This window comes from Schistocerca piceifrons, chromosome 3, assembly GCF_021461385.2.
Source record: "Schistocerca piceifrons isolate TAMUIC-IGC-003096 chromosome 3, iqSchPice1.1, whole genome shotgun sequence".
Taxonomy (NCBI): Eukaryota; Metazoa; Arthropoda; class Insecta; order Orthoptera; family Acrididae; genus Schistocerca; species Schistocerca piceifrons.
Window position 1 is genome coordinate 691,687,481 of NC_060140.1, and position 23,552 is coordinate 691,711,032.

The window sequence follows — 23,552 nt, forward strand, 5'->3', positions numbered from 1 at the left end:
AGCTAGTGTTGCACAGGAAAGATATTTTATTTGTATTTTGTTTATATTATTATAATTAAAGTATTCCTACGTTCATTTTGTTAGCCTTTATAACAAAAATGAGTAGTGAGAGCAACGATGTTTCTAGAATACTTGTACGCCGCACCTGGCGATATGTCATGATCTCATGTTGCCGTTTGCAGATTCACCGGATCCGAAACCTCTACCTGCTCTCGGCGCTACGTCAGGACATCGGGTGGTACGACGTGCACCAGTCTGGGGAGTTCGCTAGCCGCATGTCGGAGTAAGTACTGGAGAAATAACTTGCCTCCCACCGTTCACTGTGCGTGCCAAATTTTGTCCTTCCACTTACGCCATAAAGTCCAGCAGGCTTTTGGAGGAAACTGTCTCAAAATCTTTATCTGCGAAGAATTTAATACAGTATAGGACAAAAGGATTGTTGTTCAGGAGAAAAAGTAGTTGTGGTAATCTAGCATGAGACTCTCGAAAAGCATGTGTGAAGCTAATGAACTGCAGGCAGTAAACATTTTCTATGGAAGAAAGCTGTATTCACCAGTAACAACCGCCTTCTGACGACTCTCATGCTTACATTATTTTGTTTAATCGTGTCACTTCTTTCTGCAGTCGACTTCTTTCACTTACTTTGCCTTATTTTGCTGTTTATATTTTTCATTTTGTTTGATTGTGTAACATGTTACGATCTTTCTACTGCTCGTCGACATTACTGCTCATCTTTGTATTGCTCTCTTTTATTTGTAACACAGATTATTTGTTAAGTTACCTGTTCATTCCACTGAGCAGTTCTATTTACTGTAGAATCCTCAGGTTACGAAATCAACTCGAGAAAGCATAATACAACAGCTACTAAAATGCTCAATGCTACAACAATCACATACCACCGCAGATAGTAGTTCACGTATAGAAAATTATTGAACATATCTGAAATGATAATGCCAAATCGATTGACATGTGTCTGTCTCAAACTGTCTGCGAATTTATTGCCAGTAGAGTTAGCAAAACAGAAGTAATAAATTTAAACGTCAGGCATGATGCAGCAGTTTTTCACGCCTCTCGTTTTATGACGTGAAATCCCACAGCGACTGTTCCCTGACAGTCGATGTGTGTACCAAGTTTGGTTGATATCAGTCTATTAGTTTAAGAGGAGATATGAAACACACAAACAAATATACATTCATCGATTTCTATAGTAAGTATGCATACTTCAATTTACTTTTCACACAAGATACACTAACCAGAAAGGTTTTCGTAATTAGCTGCAACCTTGAGCCGACTGCTGTGACCGAGCGGTTCTAGACGCTTCAGTCCGGAACCGCACCGCTGCGACCGTCGTAGGTTCGAATCCTGCTTCGGGCATGGATGTGTGTTATGTCCTTAGGTTAGTTAGGTTTAAGAAGCTGTAAGTCTAGGGGACTGATGACCTGAGATATTAAGTCCCATGGTGCCTAGAGCCATTTGAATCATTTTGTAATCTTGAGATGCATTGTCTTGTCTGCCATTACAAATATACAAACAAACATATTTTAAGAGGTATGCATACTTTAATTTTCTTTTTACACAAGATAAACTAACTTGAAAGGTTTTGATAGTTAGCTGTAATCTTGAGATGCATTTTATTGTATGCCATTTAAATATCCTTATGTTTTTTCACAATCACTATTAAAATGATAAGATAAAAAGTTGCAGAAAAAATATATTTCATTCCCTTAAAAGAGCAGGCAGTTCGCTGTAGCGCGCTGTAGTGTTGTACAACTGGTAAGTCTTGGCAGTTGAGTCGGGTGTACGTGCTAGTCGGTTGATTAAAATTATCGCGTAATGTGGGTCGTTGTGGAGACGTGACAGGATGGCAGAAAGAAGCTATCATGTTTGGTAGTACCCATGCCCACACAGTGAATGAACCTGAGGTTTTGTTGGCGCATCGACGAGGACTGTCCAATGTGTCTTCAAGGAATGGTGTATATCTCGCAGCCACGTAGCATGGCGTAAGAGCTATTATAGTAGAATGGTCCTAACTGATATGAACTAGAAGCGAGCGCCAGACCTTCTCAAAGAACATGTTTTCAAATGTGACAGGAATTCTGCCGCCAACGAATGCAGTATATTTTCTGTCTGTTTCCGAACGTACTTTGCGAACAGAACCACATAGAGTGAACATTTCGGGAGAAGGCCACTTCGCCGAAGACCACTGCTGACAGCAGCATATAAGGCTACACATTAATTGAACACCAGCTGACTGGAGGCGAGTAGTGTGGTTCGACGATTAGTGATCATTCTTCTTTTCAAATGACGCAAGTGTACCAGTGGGGCGTTTAACGCACTGTATACGGAAGGTATTACTGCCTGCCATACCATGTGCACACAGTGAAGCCTACGAACTGCTCTATTCTAGTACACTTGTTCCACCTACAATATTAGTATATCATGGAGACATTCATAGTTCAGGACCTACGACGACATAAACTCTGAGATGGCGTGAAAAACTGCCACATTGTGCATGACACCGAAATTTATCATTTCTTAGCTACTAAATCTATTCGCTACCAATTTTGGAGACAGTATCTACATATTCCGCTGAATGTAGAAACAAAAGTATATCGCTGTACGACACATACTTCAATAGATATGGCTTCAAATACTGAGAAGCGTAACAAAATGCCACCTCTTGCATGAAGTTTTAATTTATTACTTTTTAATACTAGGGTCACTGACAACACATTTCACTGACAGTATCCAGATATTTCGCTGTATGTACCTACGCAAATAGATCATTGTACGACTCATAGTTCCGGAGATATGACGTCATAAACACCGATGTGCTCGAAAAAATGTCGTGTCATGCATGAAGTTTTAACACACTTATTGCTTACTACTAAAACACTCTTACAGTCGAATCAACTTAAGGAAATCCCTGACACCTGGCAGCGATCTTGACAGCTTTAAATAGCGAAGGGTAAACGGCTGTAGTGTGCAGAAACAAAAGCCACCTATAGAGCTTTGAAAAGGCGTTGCCATAGAGACGCTTACAACAACGCGTTGTAGACCAAGATGAAGTCTGCTGGGGACACTTTGTACCAGGTGTCTCTGGAGGAATGGTAGCTCATTCTTCCTCAAGAACTGAAGCTAGAGAACGCAGTGATGTAGGACGCTTGAGTCTGTAGCAGAGTCGACGTTCCAACTCATCTCAAAGGTGCACCAGTAGGTTCAGGTTGGGTCTCTGGTTTGGCCAGTCCATTTCAAGAATGTTATTGTCCACAAACCATTGCCTCACGGATGCTGCTTCGTGCACCTTTAAAATAGTTGAAATGTCCCTGGTGGATTTGTTACTGAGGTGATGTGCAACGATTGGTCCACGTTCGAAGTCACAGGGTGCTCCTGACCCACCTATTCTGCTGCATCTCCTACTACCAACAAAGTACTCTCTGCACCTTTTCCAATGGTGGCTCATCCTCGGGCGACATCTTGTGGTCAGTTCAGCTTAAGGCCGTCTGGATACTTTTGGTCAGATAGTGTACATAATGACAATGGATAAAACTACAAAAGAATCATTAAGAAATTTCAAAAATAAAATGTAATGAGCTACTTGATGTGTGACAGGGATATGACGAAGCTGGAGGACGGCGTTGGGGAGAAGGTGCCCATGTTCGTCCAGATGGTGGTAACCTTTCTGGGCAGTGTGGGCCTGGCCCTCTACCGCGGCTGGGAACTCGCGCTTATCTGCCTAATCTCCCTACCTGTCAGCGTCATCGCCATTGGCATCGTCGGTTTCGCAACATCGCGCATCGCCAAGAAAGAAATGTCCAAGTACGCACAGGCTGGAGCTATTGCGGAAGAGGTGCTTAGCTCCGTAAGGACCGTCATTGCCTTTGGAGGCCGTGAGAAGGAGGTGGAAAGGTAGGTTTCTTTTCAGCAATAATCCATTAATTAGTACCTAATGAAACTTTGCTTAGAGTCATGTAACTGGAAGTTTTTTCTTTCAGTTGTTGTTGATATATCTCCGGATGCGTTTTTTCGTTCAGTAACAACTCCTCAATGTTTCACAATGGACCAGCTGGTGAACGGCTCTACGGATACGACTGTTATAATTTCAAAGTGTGCGGAGCGGAGTTACATACAGCTCTTTATGATTCTTTAGGCTTTGCCGTCTGACCCGTTCCACATATGGCTTTCGGGTCTGCCACTGGATCACTTCGAGTAAACCCGACAGTATTTCTTAGAAGCTACTGCTAGTCATCGTCATGTTGTTGGCGTTGGTTGCTGGTAGGAATTAGCAACTATGGTATTTATACTGTTACGGTCTTCTTGCGGAGACCTCGTCCGAAAGTCGAACATGCATGACTGGTTACGCTTCCTTAAAAAAAAAAAAAAAAAAAAAAAAAAAAAAAAGGAGGAACACCCAAAAAACATTGTCGAATCTCAATGTAACTTCGTAGATGTACACAGCGTTGGCGCGTGTCTAAGTGATCAGCGTTCACAATTCTCTGTGACTGATACAACGGTCATCAGAGTGGACCTGTGTTGTTCGTGCAATGATCAATATAAAGGATGCCGCATACTTCGTGTGAGGCAGCTATACCGGTTGTTGACACTTCGAAAGAGGCCTCATTGTGGATCTCAATTTGGCCGCCTGGTCAAATCGTGAAATGTCCAGATTTTTAGAGCGTCCAGATGTAACAACGGCCAGATTTTAGATTGCTTGGGAAAGTGTTGACAGGCACAAACGTCGTGAAGGTTCCGGTTGACTACGTCTGGCCACCGTACGAGAGGCTCTCATTATGTACCAAGCACGTCGTAACCATGGCATCCCTGCGTCTGCCACCCGAGAACAACTAATGGACTATTTGCAACGGTCTGTGTCATCTCGCACTATTAGAGACTAGGAGCAGCCGAGCTAGGGAATTACCATCCCACGAGTAGGCTGCCATTAACACTGCAAAGGTAGCGTCTGGAGTGGCGAAGTCACGGCGAAGGATAGGCAGCTGATGAATGGCGTCGCATTGCGTTCAGTGATGAATCAGGGTGCGGCTCTACCCTGGATAACAGTGATCAGCGAACATGACGCCGGCACAGCGGTATTACCCCTGGCTTCAAGATGTGGGGAACCACCAGGTATGTTAAGGTCGGTAGTGACTGTTGGACCTCCAACGGCACAACAGTACGTCACGGACATCCTGCTTCCTCAAGTGTTGCATCTCAGGATCTCTTCAGAATATCCTTACTAATTTGCCTTACTTTGCCTTTGTAATTGGGGGGTGGCTTCAACTTGGCAAGTTGACTCGGAGAATCATGCCAGCAAAACTGGTGCCATAGACAGGGGTTCGTGCGGCATTATTCTGGGTGGCTTGTCCGAAAGTTACTTCGAGCGGATAATTACAGTTCGTGAAGGTAATATCTTCGACCTCCTAACAACAAACAGATCAGAGCTTACAGAGTCAGTTGACGTAAAGGAAGGTATGAATGATAATGAGGCTGTGATACATACTATGACTACAAGTTTTGCAACCAATGTTGAGAAAGGTAGGAAAATATTATTGCTTAACGAGAGTGACAGGATACGAATTTAAGAGCACCTGTGCAGTCAGCATCGAATATTCAGTGCTGAGGACTACGACGTGTAGCACACATGAAAAAAAATTGAAAAGTATCGTTCAGTAAGCCTCAAACAAGAATGTTCCGAGCAATGTCTTAAGGTATGAAAAAAGAACCATCTCCATTTAATAGCCGTGTTAGAAAACTTCTACATAATCAAAGAGAGCATCGTCACAGATTCAAGAGAAGTCAAAACCTGGCTGACAAGCGAAAGCATAAGGAGAGCAATGAGAGAGGCATTTTGTTAACCGATCTGAGTAAAAACCGTAAGAGGTTTTGGTCTTACGTAAAATTAATAAGTGGTTCTAAATCATCTACACGTTCACGCGGTGAACATAGCGGCACCGAAACAGAAGATAACAGAGAGAAGGACGAAGTACTGAATATTATAACCTTAACTGGTAAACAAACTGCCTTGAATTATTAAGCACTTAAGGCCAGCTTTGTTTATAGAACGCTTTATTGCTCTACAGACGATTTAAAAATGAAGAAATTTGTTTCTTTTACATATTGTCGAATATTAACTTGTTATGGGATAATATATGAAGGAAACTCAGCTTACAGTACTTTTAGGGAATGGAAGCGTGTTTTGACGGTTATATTCGGTGTCGATTCTAGAAATTCCTTTCCAAAAAAGTAACTGCTTAAAATATTTATATTAATTAACCATCTTTCTCATTACTAATAGTTCAGTTTTTTTTTCAAAAATAGTGAAAAGAGTGTATATAGCACTGGAAACGAAAACAACCTTCACGAACACAAATACTGGATGGAGATGGTTACGTGGTTGCATATGTATTCAACAACCTGCCAGAGCACACTGAATGTCACATGGATACTGTAGTGGAGTTGAAGTGTTAAGAAACTCTTTCCACTCCAGAGAAGACTATCTTCACAGATTATCTTAAGTTTAATGTTTCAGGTTATTTTTTAATTGGTATTAGCACTATAACTTTAAGTACCTTCACTGAATTTTACTAAAATTAAATTAAACGTACATCTCTGTCTTGTTTCAACATCCAAAACACCAGTCTGCTCGGGTTTCATGCAGCACGGTTGCATGGTCCGACAATTAAGAAACAGTAAGGTCTAATTCCCTACCACACTTTCCCAACTGGGCCGCTGTAGTTTCTCCAGTGTCACGTTTCTTTACAGGATAATGACCGGTGCTTCATCTGCGTATTTTAAACATTCACCTGACCGCTAATAACAAAAAAGAGTAGGCTTCACATCATATCTAAACCTTGTTTTAATTCTCTCTACAGATATGAGAAAAATCTTTTGTCTGCTAAAAAGCTCAACGTCAGAAGGAATCTGCTGAATGGGCTTGGATTCGGTATCTTGTGGTTTGTCATCTATGCCAGCTACGCACTCGCCTTCTGGTACGGTGTGGGGCTAATAATAGAAGACATGTACAAAACAGACGATAAGGTGTACGATGCTGCCACCATGATCACGGTAAGTTATTCGACTGAACGACCACAAAAATCTTATCCCATTATCCTTAGCTATATTTTTTCTCTGCATCAGGACAGTAAGAGAAGATTTAATTTCAATATATATCGTTTTCTAGTAATGTTGATGGACATTTGAACATAAACCGTAGTAAAGGTATTTTCATACTGGGAGAATAATCAATCGTTTTAAGGTAATTATATGCACATTAGGCAACATGCCACGTATTTACGTATGATGATAAGCTATTAAGAGATATTAACTTACACTGTGAGTGGCTATGCAGTTATTTTAATTATGTATTGCTTATTGTACCTATAGCCTACGTTCACATAACAGTAGAGTGTACAAGATCTTTAGTACGTCTAAAATAATAAAACTATAGAAAACAGTGTATATTATAACATTAATTTACATGTGAAAACCATATATAAATTGAGAGAATAATCGCAGTTCAAGTAAAAATATTAAATATGTAAAATACAGGATAAAAATAAGATGAGAAAAATGTAAATAGAAATTGAGATGGGCAAAGAGAAAGTTCACAGAAACATAAAGACTAAAAGTTTACAGAAACATGTGCGTTGTCAAAGTGCTCAAAATTAGAGGAACCAAGCATAAAACTACTTACACACGAAATGGAAAACATTTGCCTACTAAATTCAAGATGACCAGGCTACCTTGGATCTATGGTACAGTGTGGTAAAAAAAAAAAGTCATAGATATTCGTATTGTGAAGCAACTGCACTCATCGATATCGAGTTATTTGTAACATATTCGAAAGAGCAATACGGCAGACCACAGAAGAGGACCACCCGTCCTTATCAAATTTTAGTCACATGCATAGAAAGGCCCAAATAGTCTCGGCCCACATACCACGCCATCCTTGAGGAATATGTCCAAGCTCGACACTGAAATTTACTATATGCTGTTGATAACTTTTGTATGAGTACTGTGTACTTAAGCAATCAACGGCTTTGCTTAGGGTTAAACAAAATTTCAGATCTTGTCCAATCACTTGACTACCGTGCTTCGAAAGAAAAAATTTCAGTGTACTAGAGGGGCTCCATTTAGAAAGTTTGCTTTCACTGAAGCTCTGACGGCTTTAATTTGGTTTGTTAAGAATTTGCGAACACTATTTAATAAACTGAAGACCAGTCTGGCAGACGAGTTTTTAAAAAGGGGAAGAAAGGGAGACTTATTTTTTACCAGCGACAACAAGGTCATTAAAGACGGAGTCCAAACTTGGATTGAGAACGGAAGATGAAGGAAACTGGTTGTGTCATTCAAAAAGGAATCAGCCTGGCATTCGTCTTAGCTAGTTCGGGAAGCCAAAGGAAACCTAAATCTTGATGAGCGAAAAGGAATTCGAACTGGCCCCCTCCGGAATGCGGATCCAGTCTGACACACTACGCCACTTTACTCGTTTTTATGATTCAACGCCTTACGAAGTCATAATAGAAGATAAGGTAGTGCTGTTGCCTGCTGTACAGTTTAGTTTGATACGCGCTTCAGTGTTAAACAAATTAGAAACGGCCTCGGCTTTCGGTTGCTTGCACACAGAAAGGAAAGTTAAAATCTTTCATGTCATTCCAACGTAATCATTATAATTACACAGCTTCTATCAAAAGTTGTATCTAAGGAAGTCCTTGCTGTAACGTACGAAATATTACTACCCGGAGATTGGATGAACCTTAATCAAACTGTACTTTATTTCCATCTCACGTAAGTTAACGTTTTACTACACTACCAATTGAACTGTTGACGTGGAGTTCTGCAGCACTATAGCAGGTGCCTTTCTCTCTGCCGCAGGTGTTCATGGGCTGCATGACAGGCTTCATGTCGTTCGGGGTCGCGTCGCCATTTATCGAAGCATTTTCGATTGCGAGGGGTGCCGCCGCCAAGGTGTACTCCGTCATCGACCGCGAATCTCTCATCGACAGCATTTCCACTGAGGGAGAGCGCCCGGACAAAGTCGACGGCTCCATACACTTCAACGACGTGCATTTCGAGTATCCTTCCCGCAAAGGCGTGAAGGTAACTAAAAGCCATATTTTGTTCATAAAAATGTGTTTAAACGCCCCAGGAGAAATCAGCAGTGTGCTTCACAACAAAAACCTTTCGTTTCTAAAATATATGTTGACACTTAGCTATTACATTAATCCCCATACTGTTCCTGCTATCATTAATACTGATCTTTCAGATCCTGAAAGGTCTGAACCTGACCATCAAAGGCGGTGAGACAGTCGCTCTGGTCGGGAGCTCAGGTTGTGGCAAATCTACTTGTATCCAACTAATACAGAGGTTCTACGATCCGATAGACGGAGCGGTGAGTACCTTCAACTTAAATAAAATGCTTTTTCTTAACCTTGTACGTTGAATAAATGGAATTATCTGTGATTATTACAGTTTGTCCAGTATCGTCAAAACAGTAATCTCTTTCTTCGCTATTTGTACGCCTGACTTTGGTAGCACGTAGACGCTCAATCGTGTTTTAGTCTTGCCCTAAAACTCAGTCTTTCTGAAAGAAAAGAATGAAGCAGTATTATGGCTTAGCGACCTGTCGACTACTAGGTCATTAGCGACCGAGAACCCGAGAAAATGTGGTCCTATTCTTTTATTCGGTCACTAGATGAGTAGTTCGGTGCGGCAATACAAGATCACAAAAGGAAAGCTCAAGTTTTAAACTGCACGTGAAAAAAAGTCAGTCACGGGGGAGAATCGTACAATCGTACCATTATTTGACCTTCGCACGGACTCCTGTGTGGAGGTCATAGACAGAGGCATCTCTGGCGTTGAGAAGCAACTGAAAGTGTTGAAAATAAATGTCTGTTGGGTCACATGGAACTGGCCATTTACGTAGCTTGCGCCTATTGCGAATCCTTCGCCCAGCTCAAAGTCGCAAACGACTGGAGAGAAATGCTTGCGAATTCTGTATATAAAAAGGCTAAAAGACCGGATACGCAAAATTACAGGGCCGTATCCTTCCTCGAGACAGAAAAACTTCAGTCCACAACTTTGCACCGATTTAGAAGGCATCGCTCGCGAGAAACTCAGCATGCACTTTTCTCGCCCTATATCTTGCGACCCATGGATGAAGGGCAACTGACAGATTCCACATTCCTAGATTTGACACAGTGCCAGAGTGCATACTGTTAACGAAGGCCCGAACACACGGGAGAAATTCACAGACATGTGAGTGGCCGGAAGACTTCTTACCTAACTGAACGCAGTACGTTGTCCTCGACAGCGAGTGTTTGTCAGAGACAAGTATATCATAGGTGTGCTCTGGAGAAGTGTGATAGGACAGCTTTTGTTCCCTATATACGATATGAGGAATAGGGCGAGTAGCAACTTGCGACTGTTTGTTGATGATGCCGAAGTGTAGGGGAAAGTGTCGTCGTTGAGTGGCTGTATGAGGATACAGGATAACTTAGACAGAATTTCCATGTGATGTGATGAATTACAGCTACCTCCTAATGTAGAAAATTATAAGTTGATGCACATGAATAAGAAAAAACCATCTTTTAGTGTTCTAATACAGTTTTAGTGACTTGCTGCTTTGACACAGTCACGTCGATTAAGTATCTGGGCCTAACGCTCATGTGCGATGTGAAATGGACGAGCTCATTTGATTGGTTGTAGGGTACGCAAATGGTCGACTTCGGATTATTGGGAGTATTTTAGGCAAGTGTGGTTCATCTGTAAAGAAGACTGCGTGTAGAACTTCAGTGCAACCCACCGTTGATTACTGCTCGAGTCTTTAAGACCCCACCAGGTCGTATTAAAAGAGGCCATTTATGGAATTCAGAGGCATGTTACTATTGGTACGTTCGATCAGTGCGTGAGTATCACGGAGACGCTTCATGAACCCAAATGAGAATCCCTGGATGGAAGGAGAGGTTCTGTTCGAGGAACTTTATTGAGGAAATTCAGAGAACCGGCATTTGTGGCTGACTGCATAAAGATTCTACTACCGACAGCGTAGGATTCGCGTAAGGACCGCGAAGACGAGAGAAATTAGGACTCGTACTCAGGCACGTGGATAGTTGTTAGTCATTTTTCTCTCGCTCCATTTTCGAGCGGAACAGGAAAGGGGACGAGTAGTAACTGTACAAGTTACCTCCATCATGCACCGACTGGTGTCTTGCGGAGTACGTATGTAGATGTCGGTGTAGAAGCCCGTTGGTACCAGGGTGGGAAACAAAACCAGCCTTGAAGAATGAAAATACCGCCGACTACTGGTAAAACTTATTTTAACTGACCACACTAACGGTTTTACGGCTTACAGCCGCATCTTCAGGTGCGACAAAAATTATTACATTAATTGATCACAGGTGAACCCATCATTCTTGGTTAAGGAATTAATTAACAACATTGGGTTCCCCTACGATGGATTGATATAATAATTTTTGTTGCACCTGAAGATGTGGTTGTGATATGCGAAGCCAGTAGTGTGGTAAATTAAAATCAAGTTTTATCAACTGTCAGTTGACCACCTTCATCAGCTGCGAATGCCCTGCATATAAAACAATTTGTGAAATCAACTTTTCAAGGTAATGGTATCAGCATTCGCTATCAACTAACGGGAACAACAGAAACTTAAGTTGGGGAAGTGTTGTGACTTAACCACTACACCGCTCCACTTCGTGGCGTTCCCTGTGTCATTTTGATAAGGTTGAGGATTTTTTACATTTTTATTATGGATAAAGCATATAAACACACGTGGAGGACTTATATAACAATACATTATTCGAGTGCTTCTAACAATGTACCGTAAAGTATTTTGTGTGATTTATAAATAAAGCACGAGGACAAGCGGAGTTAATTATTTTTGAGCGATAAAGTTTACAGACGTACAAATGAGGTCCACGGAAGATGACACATAGACGGTGTCGAGGCTCGAGGTGGATGACATGTACAGTGGCAAGGTTCATTTGGGCTGGTAGGCTGTTGCTGGGATGATAACAGACGACTGCTCACTCATTTTACTGAAGAAGAAACTGCAACACTCGTATCGATCCTCTGCTGTGGCGACGCCCTCCGCGGCGTGTGTTGAAGGCAGTGAGCGGGAAGACGCTGTGGCATTAGGTGGCCAGAGGCCTATTGTGACGTCAGGAACGCTGACGTACGGTGTGTGTTGCAGAACGTGTGGCGTCCGGGCGGAGTTTAGCAGCTCAGGGCGTGGAACCCTGCCTGCTGTGGTCCTTATAGAGGAAGGCGGACCTCAGTATGAGTGCCCGCCCTTGCGAGGGGAGGCGTACAGCAGCAGCCCGCCCATGTGGAGGTGGTCGGGAAGCCGCACCCACCTGGTCTCGAACAGCTGTCCTCTAAGGCAGAAGGCCATCAGTGGCTGAAAGTAGGTCTGCAGGTGACCCACGGTCTGGAAGGCGCTAAGTCCACAACATCGGACTAATGGCCAGCAGTAGGAATGCACTTGAGGACTGTTTGTACAACCATGTCGCCTCTTGGACCATGAAGACCTCTGCCCACCGATTTATTTGCGGCACCATGATGCGTAAACAATAAGGAAAAGAAAACATTTTGTTTTCCCGGAGGTGTAATTATTAGAATAAATATGTTTAACAGTTTTGCGATAAGGCATTCTGCAGCCGTATATTTTTCTTAGGGTCAAAACTTAAAAGAGACAGAATCTGTAGTGCTCTTTCTCACTATCATGATTATTACTTTCGAATGTCCGCTCCCTTAGCTGAGTGCTCAGTCCGTCTGACTGCCATGCAGCGGATCCCGGTTCGATTCCCCACCGAGTTGAAGACCTCTGCTTGGGGACTGGGTGTTGTGTAGTCCTCAACATCGTCATTTCGCCCAGCGTGTCGTCAAGTGAAAAGACTTGCGACTCGGCGACAGAACTTCTCCAATTGGGGACTCGCGGCCATCAATGCCTTACGATCGTTTCATTCACTGTTTGAATACAGTCCCTATTTGAATACAATTGCTGTCTGAATACAAGTCGTATACTCATATTTATAAATGTTTAACACATTGACACAGTAGTCTAGTTGTAAAGGTTTAAAGGTTAAGAAGTTGTACATGAGCTAAAATAAAACCTAAGTTGTGACATAGCTGACAAAATTCGTCATTCACTACTTGGCGCAATAAGCGACACTCGCACACGAGTCATACCAGTTTATCCGCACTCATTGCTGCTGAACGAGAAACCTATTACAAGAACACTGGTTCGATGCATTTTCCCCCCTCATTCAGGTGGAGCTTGATGGCCGCGACATTCGGAATCTGAACGTGGGCTGGCTGCGCTCGCAGATCGGCGTGGTGGGCCAGGAGCCGGTGCTCTTCCAGACTACCGTTGCTGAGAACATCCGCTACGGGCGGGACACCTGCACCATGGAGGACATCGTGGAGGCCGCCAAAATGGCCAACGCGCACACTTTCATCTCCAAGTTGCCGCAGGTATAGCTTGCCAATAGAAATCAGGATGCTTCCGAAATAGGTAATACAAATCTATAGGGTAGAGACATGGATTTGTGGGGAACGAAACGAACTGATAGTATACTGAAAGCCAAAAAGTAACTACAAACTGACACTCAGGAGACCAAGACACAGAACAACATTGGCTGAACAGTTACACCGTGATCTAGCATGAAAGTTGATAATCATAACTGAAAGGCATTATAGAGTGTCCACTATCGAATTATATATCCAATATTTGTGTTCTTAGGCCATCAAACATTCGTTTGAAGCTCAGGACCTTTAAAGTTTTCAACAGACACAAATATGATACCTTCCACTAATAATTAAAAAGCAATATATAACTTACTTATAACGTCCGTTAAGACCTTATCTGCTCAACATTTCCAACATTTTACAATTATAAAAAATTAAACTTGCGGGTCATAATCTGAGGAAAATTAAATGGCATACATCAATTTATCTTTGAACATTGTCTCGCTTCCCTTACCACATACAACAGCACCTTGACTGTTTCTATGGCTGCAACTTGTCTTCGCAAAAAGGGTCAGTAGCTTTAGAGAACTTCACAGTCGTAAAACTCATAAGCAGTGAACAAATTAAAAGCTACACACATAGCTTTCTACCTTCTCCTATTGCTTGTCGCACAAATTTTATCATATTCTACCCGAGACAAACGAATAATTATTTAACACTTACCCTCCTCCTTGACCGACCATCTTCCCAAACTACTCATGCCACCTTTGCCTGGCCTCAGCGCCAAGAAGGTGATTTTAACAACACATCACAAGACACACATCATCTCGCCGTACCTCAAATTTTCATAAGATTGAAATTTTGTAAATGAACACACTAGTTCCTCGAAGGAATTTTTTCCAAAAGTATTTCGGTGAAAGACGTTATCAATATGTTATCAAAACGTGGCACTTCGAAACACACATCTACTGTGTTCTTCAATATGACCACTTGTTGGCAGGACTTAAACCTAGGTTAGAAAGGTCACCAGGTCTCAGAAGTTCCAAAGAACGACATACGTACATCTGTCCACTTTAGTGGACAACCATTTCCCGTCCTCTTCATCCATAATGGCGACACTCAATCCATGTGCCTTGGCACACTTGGGACCTGCTGTCGACACCCGTACGGAGTCCAAACGTTGTTTAGTCCACATGGCCTGTTGGCCCACTCCACCTCCACCTTGTAACAGGAAAACGGGGTGCCGAAGCTATAAAAATTAGACTATTGAGCAAAGAAAGAAAGTCATTCGTTCCGATGAGTCTTGTTGCACACGATTTCCAAAGTCGGGCCGAGTTTACATCTAAACAGTAAAACATGGCGGTGTATCCATGATGATCTGGGGAGCAGTATCCCTGTACTATATGGTCTCCAGTGTTACTCAGCAAGATAGTGTTACTGCCAAGGGTTTTGTGATCATTGTAGCTCATCATGTCGATCACAAGGTACATTTGTTCCCCAACGGTGATGCTATGTTCCAAGACTGCAGGGCCCTTGTTTACATAGCTCGTGTTGTCCAAGACAGGTTCTCTGAGGTTGATGGTGAACTGTCACACCTCCCATGGCCACTACAGTCACCATATTTCAATATTATTGTGCCTTTGACGTCTAAAAGGTTCAAATGGCTCTGAGGACTATGGGACTTAACTTCTGAGGTGATCAGTCCCCTAGAACTTAGAACTATTTAAATCTAACTAACCTAAGGACATCACACACATCCACGCCCGAGGCAGGACTCGAACCTGCGACCGTAGCGGTCGCGCGGTTCCAGACAGTAGCGCCTAGAGCCGCTCGGCCAACCTGGCCGGCCTTTGACGTCTGCTTTAGAGAGAAGGGTCCGTGATCGATATCCAGCTCCATCATCGTTACCTCAACTTGCCACTATTTTGCAAGAATTATGGTGTAAGTCTCTCTTGAGAACCACACAAGGCCTCTATTTATATCCCTTACGCCGCGCGGGATTAGCCAAGCTGTGTAAGGCGCTGTTGTCACGGACTGTGCGGCTGGTCCCGGCGGAGGTTCGAGTCCTCCCTCGGGCATGGGTGTGTGTGTTTGTCCTTAGGATAATTTAGGTTAAGTAGCGTGTAAGCTTAGGGACTGATGACCTTAGCAGTTAAGTCCCATAAATACACACACACACACACACACACACACACACACACACACACACACACACACACACACACACATAACCACCTTAGAGACATCTGGAAGCTGTTTTCTATGCCAATGGATTCTTACACCACTGGAAGCTGTTTTCTATACTAATGTAATGATACACCATATTAGGGATGGTAATGTGTTCTTCGTGTTCCCATACCTTTTTTCACATCCTGTAAATTACGACCTTGTTGGGCTCATATCTATTCATCACCTTGTTTGGCGCTTTGGTCCTGAAACGCAATGTGGCCCTTCTCCCATTCTGCAGGGCTACGACACGATGGTAGGCGAGCGTGGGGCCCAGCTGTCGGGCGGCCAGAAGCAGCGCATCGCCATCGCCAGGGCGCTGGTGCGCCGCCCCAAGATCCTGCTGCTGGACGAGGCCACCTCTGCTCTGGACACCGGCAGCGAGGCCAAGGTGCAGGCCGCGCTGGACAGGGTGAGTGGCGTCCACTTCTTGCTTCAGACTCACCCCACAAAACCACTATCCCAAAATTGGTCTCTAACGTATTATAAATTTGGTGCATGATCCGTGGCAACGCTTATTTTTTGCTACCAGTCTCCTGACTGGTTTGATGTGACGCTTCACGAATTCAAACACTTCATCTCAGAATATTACTGGAACGAGAAGTGCTTAATTATTTGTCAGCTACTTCCCAGTCTCTGTCTTCCCCTACAGCTGTTACCCCCTACGACATTCTCTAGTGCCACGGAAGTTATTGCTTGAGATCTTAACACATGTACTACCACCATGTTCCTCCTTCATGTCAAAGTTTCCCACATGTTCGTCTCCTGATTGTGTGGAGAATATCGCAACTTCTTATCTAATCAGTCCATTTGATTTTCAAAATCTTTCTTCAGCATCACATGTCAGATATTTCCATTCTCTTCTTTCTCGGTTCTCCAATACTCCGTGATTCTCTTCCATACAGTGGTATACTCAACACGTGCGTTCACAGAGATTTATCCTGAAGTTAAGTCCTATGTTTGGTAATAGCAAATACTTTTTGCCAGGAATGCCCTCTTTGCTCGTCTGTTTCTTACTTCCTCCTTGCTCCGTCTATCATGGGTTATTCTGCTGCGTAGGTAGCAGAATTCCTTATATGCATCTACTTAGTGATCACCAAATCTGATGCTAGGTTTCTCGCTGTTCTCATTTCTGCTACCCCTTATTACATTCATCTTTCTCTGATTTGCTCTTAGTCCATATTGTGTACTCACTAGGCTGTTGATTCCACTCAGCAGGTCCTGTAGGTCTTACTTTCTCTGAGGATAGCAGTGTTAACAACGAATCTCATCATCGAGATCCGTTCACCGTGAATTTACCCTCCCCCCCCCCCCCCCCTTTATGAAACTTTCTTTTATTTTCGTCAACGTTTCTTAGCTGTATAAACTGAACAGTTGGAGTGAAAGACCACGTCTCTGTATTATACCCTTCCTAATTAGAATAATTCGTTCTTTGTCTGTCGTGCGAGCTACATGAGTGAAAACATTGTCAGTAACTCATGCCCTGTGGTGTAACGTTGATGGACGACATAGAATGACCTAGGCCCACGTGTAAGTCGTCGTGGCGAGCTCTTCGGAACTCAACCATTATGAACCATAACTGTTTCCTTCCTGGATCTGCTGGATTGATTATACCAAATAATTAACTAACATGACGTTGACCATACCAACAAACGTTTATTATGTTTCATTGGGAAGCCACATCGCCACTGGCCAGCAGTTTCTGAACTATAACACAGGTGGAAACTGAATAACTTTTGTAACGACTACATACAACCGAGAAACTCAGCTGCCTCCTGTTCATGTCACAAACAAATGTGCTGCGTCATCAGGCATTCGGAGAACCATACGTCATGTTAGTGGCAATTTCTGAACTATTCCACAAAAGGAAAAAATTCCTATCATGTTTTGCGACTTGCACACAAGAATTTGTGACCATCCACACTGTATATTATTCCAGTTACTGAAAGTATATCTTTCTACATTGTTTAGAAGGGGGAGTATACCATAAATTCAATTACTGACAATTATAGATAGTTTAAAAACACAGTTCAAGCTTTCATTCTCTTCTATGAGTGCTTGTAAGAGCCATGATAATGAGGCACTTGACCCAGTGTTCCATCTTCACGCACGCCGTCATCTCACTGTCAGATTGAAGGATTCAGGGTGAAAACGAATGGCTGAGGGTGGTAAACATCAATCTGTGGTCTATGAAAAATGGACCGCCCTAGCGTGATGAACCTCATGCCATTCTGTTATGAATGTCACCGGGATGAGAATGGGATACTGACCATTGAAACACAATATCCTTCTCCGGCGGGATTATCCACTAACACATGAAATCTATGGAACAGCACTCCAAGTAAAGCATATTTTGGCTACATGTGTTTTCTGTGCTGGCTGTATGCCCGGAGAGCTTTCCACTATCCTAGGTGACAACGACAACAATGTGACAAGCATTTTGAATTTTTGTGAAATGTCGGGCTTCCGACTTGAAGTGTTGTGGAGAGGAAGTCAATGGCCTCCGAATGAGTGGCTCTGACCCTTTGTTCTCTTTAAGTAGTTAGCCGTCCATATAACAGGCAGTGTGCCATTAAAACATCTTCCGAAACAAGTCCTTGATTTTAATACATACAAACCACATATTTGTATCTACGTTGCCAGACATTCCGAAGAAATCTGCTGATGTGTTTTTCTAGAGAACGGTGGCAGCAATTTCTCTTGTGAAAACAGACATAATTCAAACCACGAGCTGTGTCTCTTGATATCTTGCAAGGACGCTGATAACTGCACTGTTGAGCGCTGAGCGTGCCAATTCCAACACGATTATCATCATCCCCGTCGTCAACCTTACGTTACGACGATGATACCAATTTTTCTAAAATAATTCCTATATCCATATTTTATAAGCAACTTTCTTTAAAAGTGATATATTAACGGGGGTCGAATAATTTGCATGAAAATACGCCGTAATTAAAGATACAGTAGTAGTAGAGGAGGCAGATCTCAATATATTGATACTGTAAAAGAGAGAAGATGACTGCGGAGTTGTGTGTTGGGCATAATCGTGTTTCTTTTGACAGGCGAGTGTTGGCCAGACTACAATCATCGTAGCTCATCGTCTGTCCACAATCCGAAACGCGGACAAGATAGTGGTGATCCACGGTGGGCGCGTGGTGGAGGAGGGGTCTCACGACCAGCTGATGGCGAAGCGCGGCAACTACTTCGACCTGGTCACCACACAGATCTCATCATCTGAGCCACCGACGTCTCCAGGAGGTGATAGTGGTGAGTGTACGAGACACTGTTTCCCACTTAACTCCTTAGATTTCCCTGTGGTGCGTCTTTCTCCTTTCTTTTCCTGGTTTTCCACTGTGGTCGGGATTGTTATCTAGACCTACTGGTTCTAGCAGTGTTAATGGCTTTTGGTGGCTGGATTCCTTTCCTGACGCCATCATTCCTCCGGAAAGAAAGTTTTGTACACCATCAGTTGTGTGTCTTGTGTACAATGAGTAACAAAAGCCATGGGATAGCGATCTGCATATATTACAGGTGGAGGTAGTATCGCGCACACAACGTATAAAAGGGCATTGCATTGGCGGATCTGTCATTTGTACTCAGGTGAATCATGTGAGAAGGTTCCCGCACGACGGGAGTTATCAGACACTGAATACGGAGTGGCAGTTGGAGCTAGACACATGGGAGATTCCATTTCGGAAATCGTCAGGGAATTCAATATTCCGAAATTCACAGTGTCAAGAGTGTGTCGAGAATATCAGATTTCAGCCATTACCTCTCACCAGGAACAATGCAGTGGCCGACGGCGTTTGTTTAACGACCGAGAGCAGCAGTGTTTGCGTAGAGTTGTCAGCGCTAACAGGAAAGCAACACTACCCGAAATATCCGCATAAATCAATGTGGGCCGTGTGTTGGGCCGGCCGAGGTGGCTGAGCGGTTCTAGGCGTTTCAGTCTGGAACCGCGCAACCACTACGGTCGCAGGTTCGAATCCTGCCTCGGGCATGGATGTGTGTGATGTCGTTAGGTTAGTTAGGTTTAAGTAGTTCTAATTTCTAGGGGACTGATGACCTCAGATGTTAAGTCTCATAGTGCTCAGAGCCATTCGAACGTGCGTTGAACATGTCTGTTAGGACAATGCGCGGAGAAATTTGGTATTAAAGGGCTACAGCAGCAAAAGACCTTTGCTAACAGCACTTCGCCTGCATCGGCTCTCCTGGGCTCGTGACGTTATCGGTTGCACCCTAGACGACTGAAAAACCGTGGTCTGATCAGATGAGTCCCGATTTCAGTTGGTAAGAGCTGATGGTAGGATTCGAGTGTAGTGCAGACCGCATGAAGCCATGGACCCGAGTTGTCAACAAGGCACTGTGCAAGCCACTGGTGGCTCCATAATAAAGTGGGCCGAGTTTACAGGGAATTGACTGGGTTCTCTGGTCCAACTAAATCGATCATTGACTGGAAATAGTTACGTTCTGCTGTTTGGAGACCATTTGCAGACATTCATGGACTTCATGTTCCCAAACGACGACGGAATGCTCCATGTGACGGTCCATAGTAGTTCGCGATTGGCTTAAGAACATTTTGAACAATTCGAGCGGATGATTTCGCCTCATAGATTGCCCAACATGTATCCCATCGAACAGTTACGGCATACATTTGAGAGGTCAGTTCGTGCACACAATCCTGCATCGGCAACACTTTTCCAATTATAGATGGTTGCAAAGGCAGCATGGCTCAGTAGTTCTGCTGGGTACTTACAACGACTTGTTGAGTGCGTGCCACATCAATTTGGTGCATTATGCTGGGCAAAAGGAGGCCTGACATGCTATTAGGGGGGATCACATGATTTTTGTCACATAAGTACATATCTCACGTTCACCCGTTTTCTAAGTCTTTGAGTAGAGTGTATCTCAAGCGGGATGTGGATACCAGCCCAGTACATACGTAGTTGGATGTAGGGAAACCGCCAATATAACAAGCGCGCTGGCTCGCTCCCCAGCCGTCGTCTTTACTTTGGGGGTGAGATTTACTACAACATCTTTTTTGCTTATTGTACAACATTTTAAGCACTGTTCTCCCGAAAATGTTCCCCGCTACTGGCAGTACACCTTTCCTATCGCTTCTTGCACTTCTAGAGAGCCTCCTGAAACGCATTTTCTGGGATGGCTCGCAGGTGTCTTGTTGCATTGGCCTGAGTCTGCTACCCGCGTCCGGATATCCAGGTTTAGGTTTTCCATGATTTCCATAAATCGCTCAAGGCAAATTCCGGGATGGTTCCTTGGAAAGGGGGTGGCCGTTTTCCTTCTCCGTCTTTCCCTACTGTGAGCCTGTGCTCCGGCCTAAAGACCTTGTTGTCGACGTTGCGTTAAGCATTAATCTCCTTCTCCTCCCTCCTCCTGACTCTGCTTCATGGTTTGGGGACGATGTACTTTCAACTTGGTTTTAAGTTTGGGAATCGGGATGAAGTCTATTCGGGTTTGGTCCGGAGAATACGGTGGATACGACACAACGGGAATGTGATGATTCGCTTGATAGCTGCGGACAGAAAATGACGCCGGAGCTGGCGCACCCTCAGGATGCAATATCTAAGTCTGGTTTTCCCACATTTCAGGCCTCTTCCTGTGCACATTGCTCATGCGAGCTAGGATTCGCCATCAACTTCTGGACCAGCTAGACAATTTGCACGAAGGACAGCACGAGCTTTCTCGACATAGTTATCATCTGTTAATGTCAAAGATCGTCTAGGCTTGGGGCCGTCTCCGAGCAACATTCTGTCCTGCTGAAAATGGTTAAAGCACTCATTGCACTACGTGAGGATCATACAGTCCTTCCCGTATGTTTTGGTAAGCAAGTTTTGCCAAGTTTACAGCAAAATTTCACACAAGCATACGTTGTTCTTCAAGCTCTTTGATTGTCAGTTTGGAACTAATCTGACGAACAGATTGTGCACAAGCTTACTTCAGCAGCTGTAGCTCGCTTCCCGGCCGTTGTGGCCGAGCGGTTCTAGGCGCGTCAGTCCGGAATCGCGCTGCTGCTACGGTCGCATGTTCGAATCCTAGCTCGGGCATGTATGTATGTGCTGTCCTTAGGTTAGTTAGGTTTAAGTAGTTCTAAGTCTAGGGTACTGATGACCTCAGATGTTAAGTCGCATAGGGCTCAGAGTCATTTTTTATGTAGCTCGCTTGCTAACAGTCCAAATCACGGAAGACGTGATCTGGACTAACGATCACAGCGAAACAAGGCAAACGGTGGTATGCTGTCTAAACCTGCCTCCGCGTGGGCTCAGTAGCCACAGCACTCGTCCCTCTTCCGGCTGGTGCGCTATTTCAAAAGTTCGATTTCTTTTCAGGCACACGTCGCATATTTAGAGGTAGACGTAGGTTTTCTACAAGTACTATGATGAAATACGCAACTTCGAATAACAGCTCTCACCCGGTGTGTGCTTAAGAGACAACTTCTACCTACATGGTCAGTCACAATACCAGTGTTTTGTGAATGGTTCGAGATATCGAACCAGAGTTCATCGTAAGTGTCTAGAGCAACTGCTGAAGGAAATGACATACGTTGATAGCTTAGGCCTCGTTTTGGAGCAGTTAGCTCTGCACCAATCACACATCCGCTGAAGGATGCGCGTCGAAGAATTCAATCATTTTATTATAGTGGTCGACCGGCTGGAGATATGGCGTCTTTTGGGATCAGGGAAATACTTTGAAGCCGGGATTGTGTATTTTCGGTCAGTGGAAGCTTTAGTAGGTTTGGTTAGGGGAATAACGTTATTGAAAATTTTCTGAATCATTAAGTACGGATGAACATGGACGATTCAGTGATAACAAAACTGGTCGAAGATGCGTGCCATATCGATTATTGTTCACAGAGAATATCGTGAAACATTTTACAGAACATGAAGCTATCCCCAGTTAGCTTTTTCCAGAAGTATCTCCATGGGTTAACAGCCCGGTAATCCAGATTAAGTCTGTCCTGTGAAATAGGAAGTCTGACCCAGAGGAGGAAGTTACCTGCGTATCAGTTAGTATGAATAGATTTTCGTCTAATTCTGATTAGAATGACAAATGAATCTAAGCTTTCTTCATAAGGCTAATTTACTATGATGCCGGTAGGTCACACGCACAACGCCGTTTTACTGGAAAGGCTTACAATCTATTCACTAACTTCCCTTCTAGAAACTCGAATAAATCACTTCGTTTACCCATACACTTTTCATTGATATTCTCATTGCCCGATCAGCAGTCTTCAGCCTATGTACGATTTTAGAAATATTTGAAAAGTATTTTCAAGAATAAAATAAAAGATTAAAACATATAAAATCTGCTCATAAATTAAGTGATATCCACAGTGGGATGCAGTATCAGTGGATCAGTATCGGCACTTGGGAAATATAAATGACAATTGAGTTTACGGAAAGTGAATTAATTGGGCCTTCTTGAGGATCGTGTGGGTGGGATAGGAAATGCACTTGGAAATGGGTGTTATCGGGATTAAGCTCGAGAGGGATATCGAAACAGAGGCTTGATTTATGGAAGGAACTGGACAGGGAGGTACCATAGTGACTGGAAGTTGGTTTGCTGGACAGTTAGAAAACGAAAGAAGAGGGGAGGGACAGCAGCAGCGGTCGGGAGAAGAGACATCCTGACAGTCCACTTAAATACCTACTAAGGCAGTTCATATCATGTAATATAATAATAGCTCCTGCAGCGTTATCTGCAGGGGTGACGAAAAACGTGTCCTTTCTTTACTGATCACCTAGAAGCTTCATTCAATCATAGATTAGTTTCGATAGTATTCTCTTCTAGAGGACATATTGAAGTCATATTGACGAGCTACGGTG

The 23,552-nt window shown here is 43.5% G+C and overlaps 1 protein-coding gene across 1 annotated transcript in view; it reads left to right on the forward strand.

The window, feature by feature from the left end:
- LOC124788967 (ATP-dependent translocase ABCB1-like) overlaps positions 1-23,552 on the forward strand; it is a 75,518-nt gene that overhangs the window by 9,649 nt on the left and 42,317 nt on the right. The window contains exons 5-12 of the mRNA XM_047256257.1: positions 183-283; positions 3,613-3,909; positions 6,870-7,062; positions 8,872-9,096; positions 9,263-9,388; positions 13,285-13,488; positions 15,950-16,120; positions 18,771-18,975. Coding sequence (XP_047112213.1) covers positions 183-283; positions 3,613-3,909; positions 6,870-7,062; positions 8,872-9,096; positions 9,263-9,388; positions 13,285-13,488; positions 15,950-16,120; positions 18,771-18,975 — 1,522 coding nt within the window. The remainder of the gene's footprint in view (positions 1-182; positions 284-3,612; positions 3,910-6,869; positions 7,063-8,871; positions 9,097-9,262; positions 9,389-13,284; positions 13,489-15,949; positions 16,121-18,770; positions 18,976-23,552) is intronic.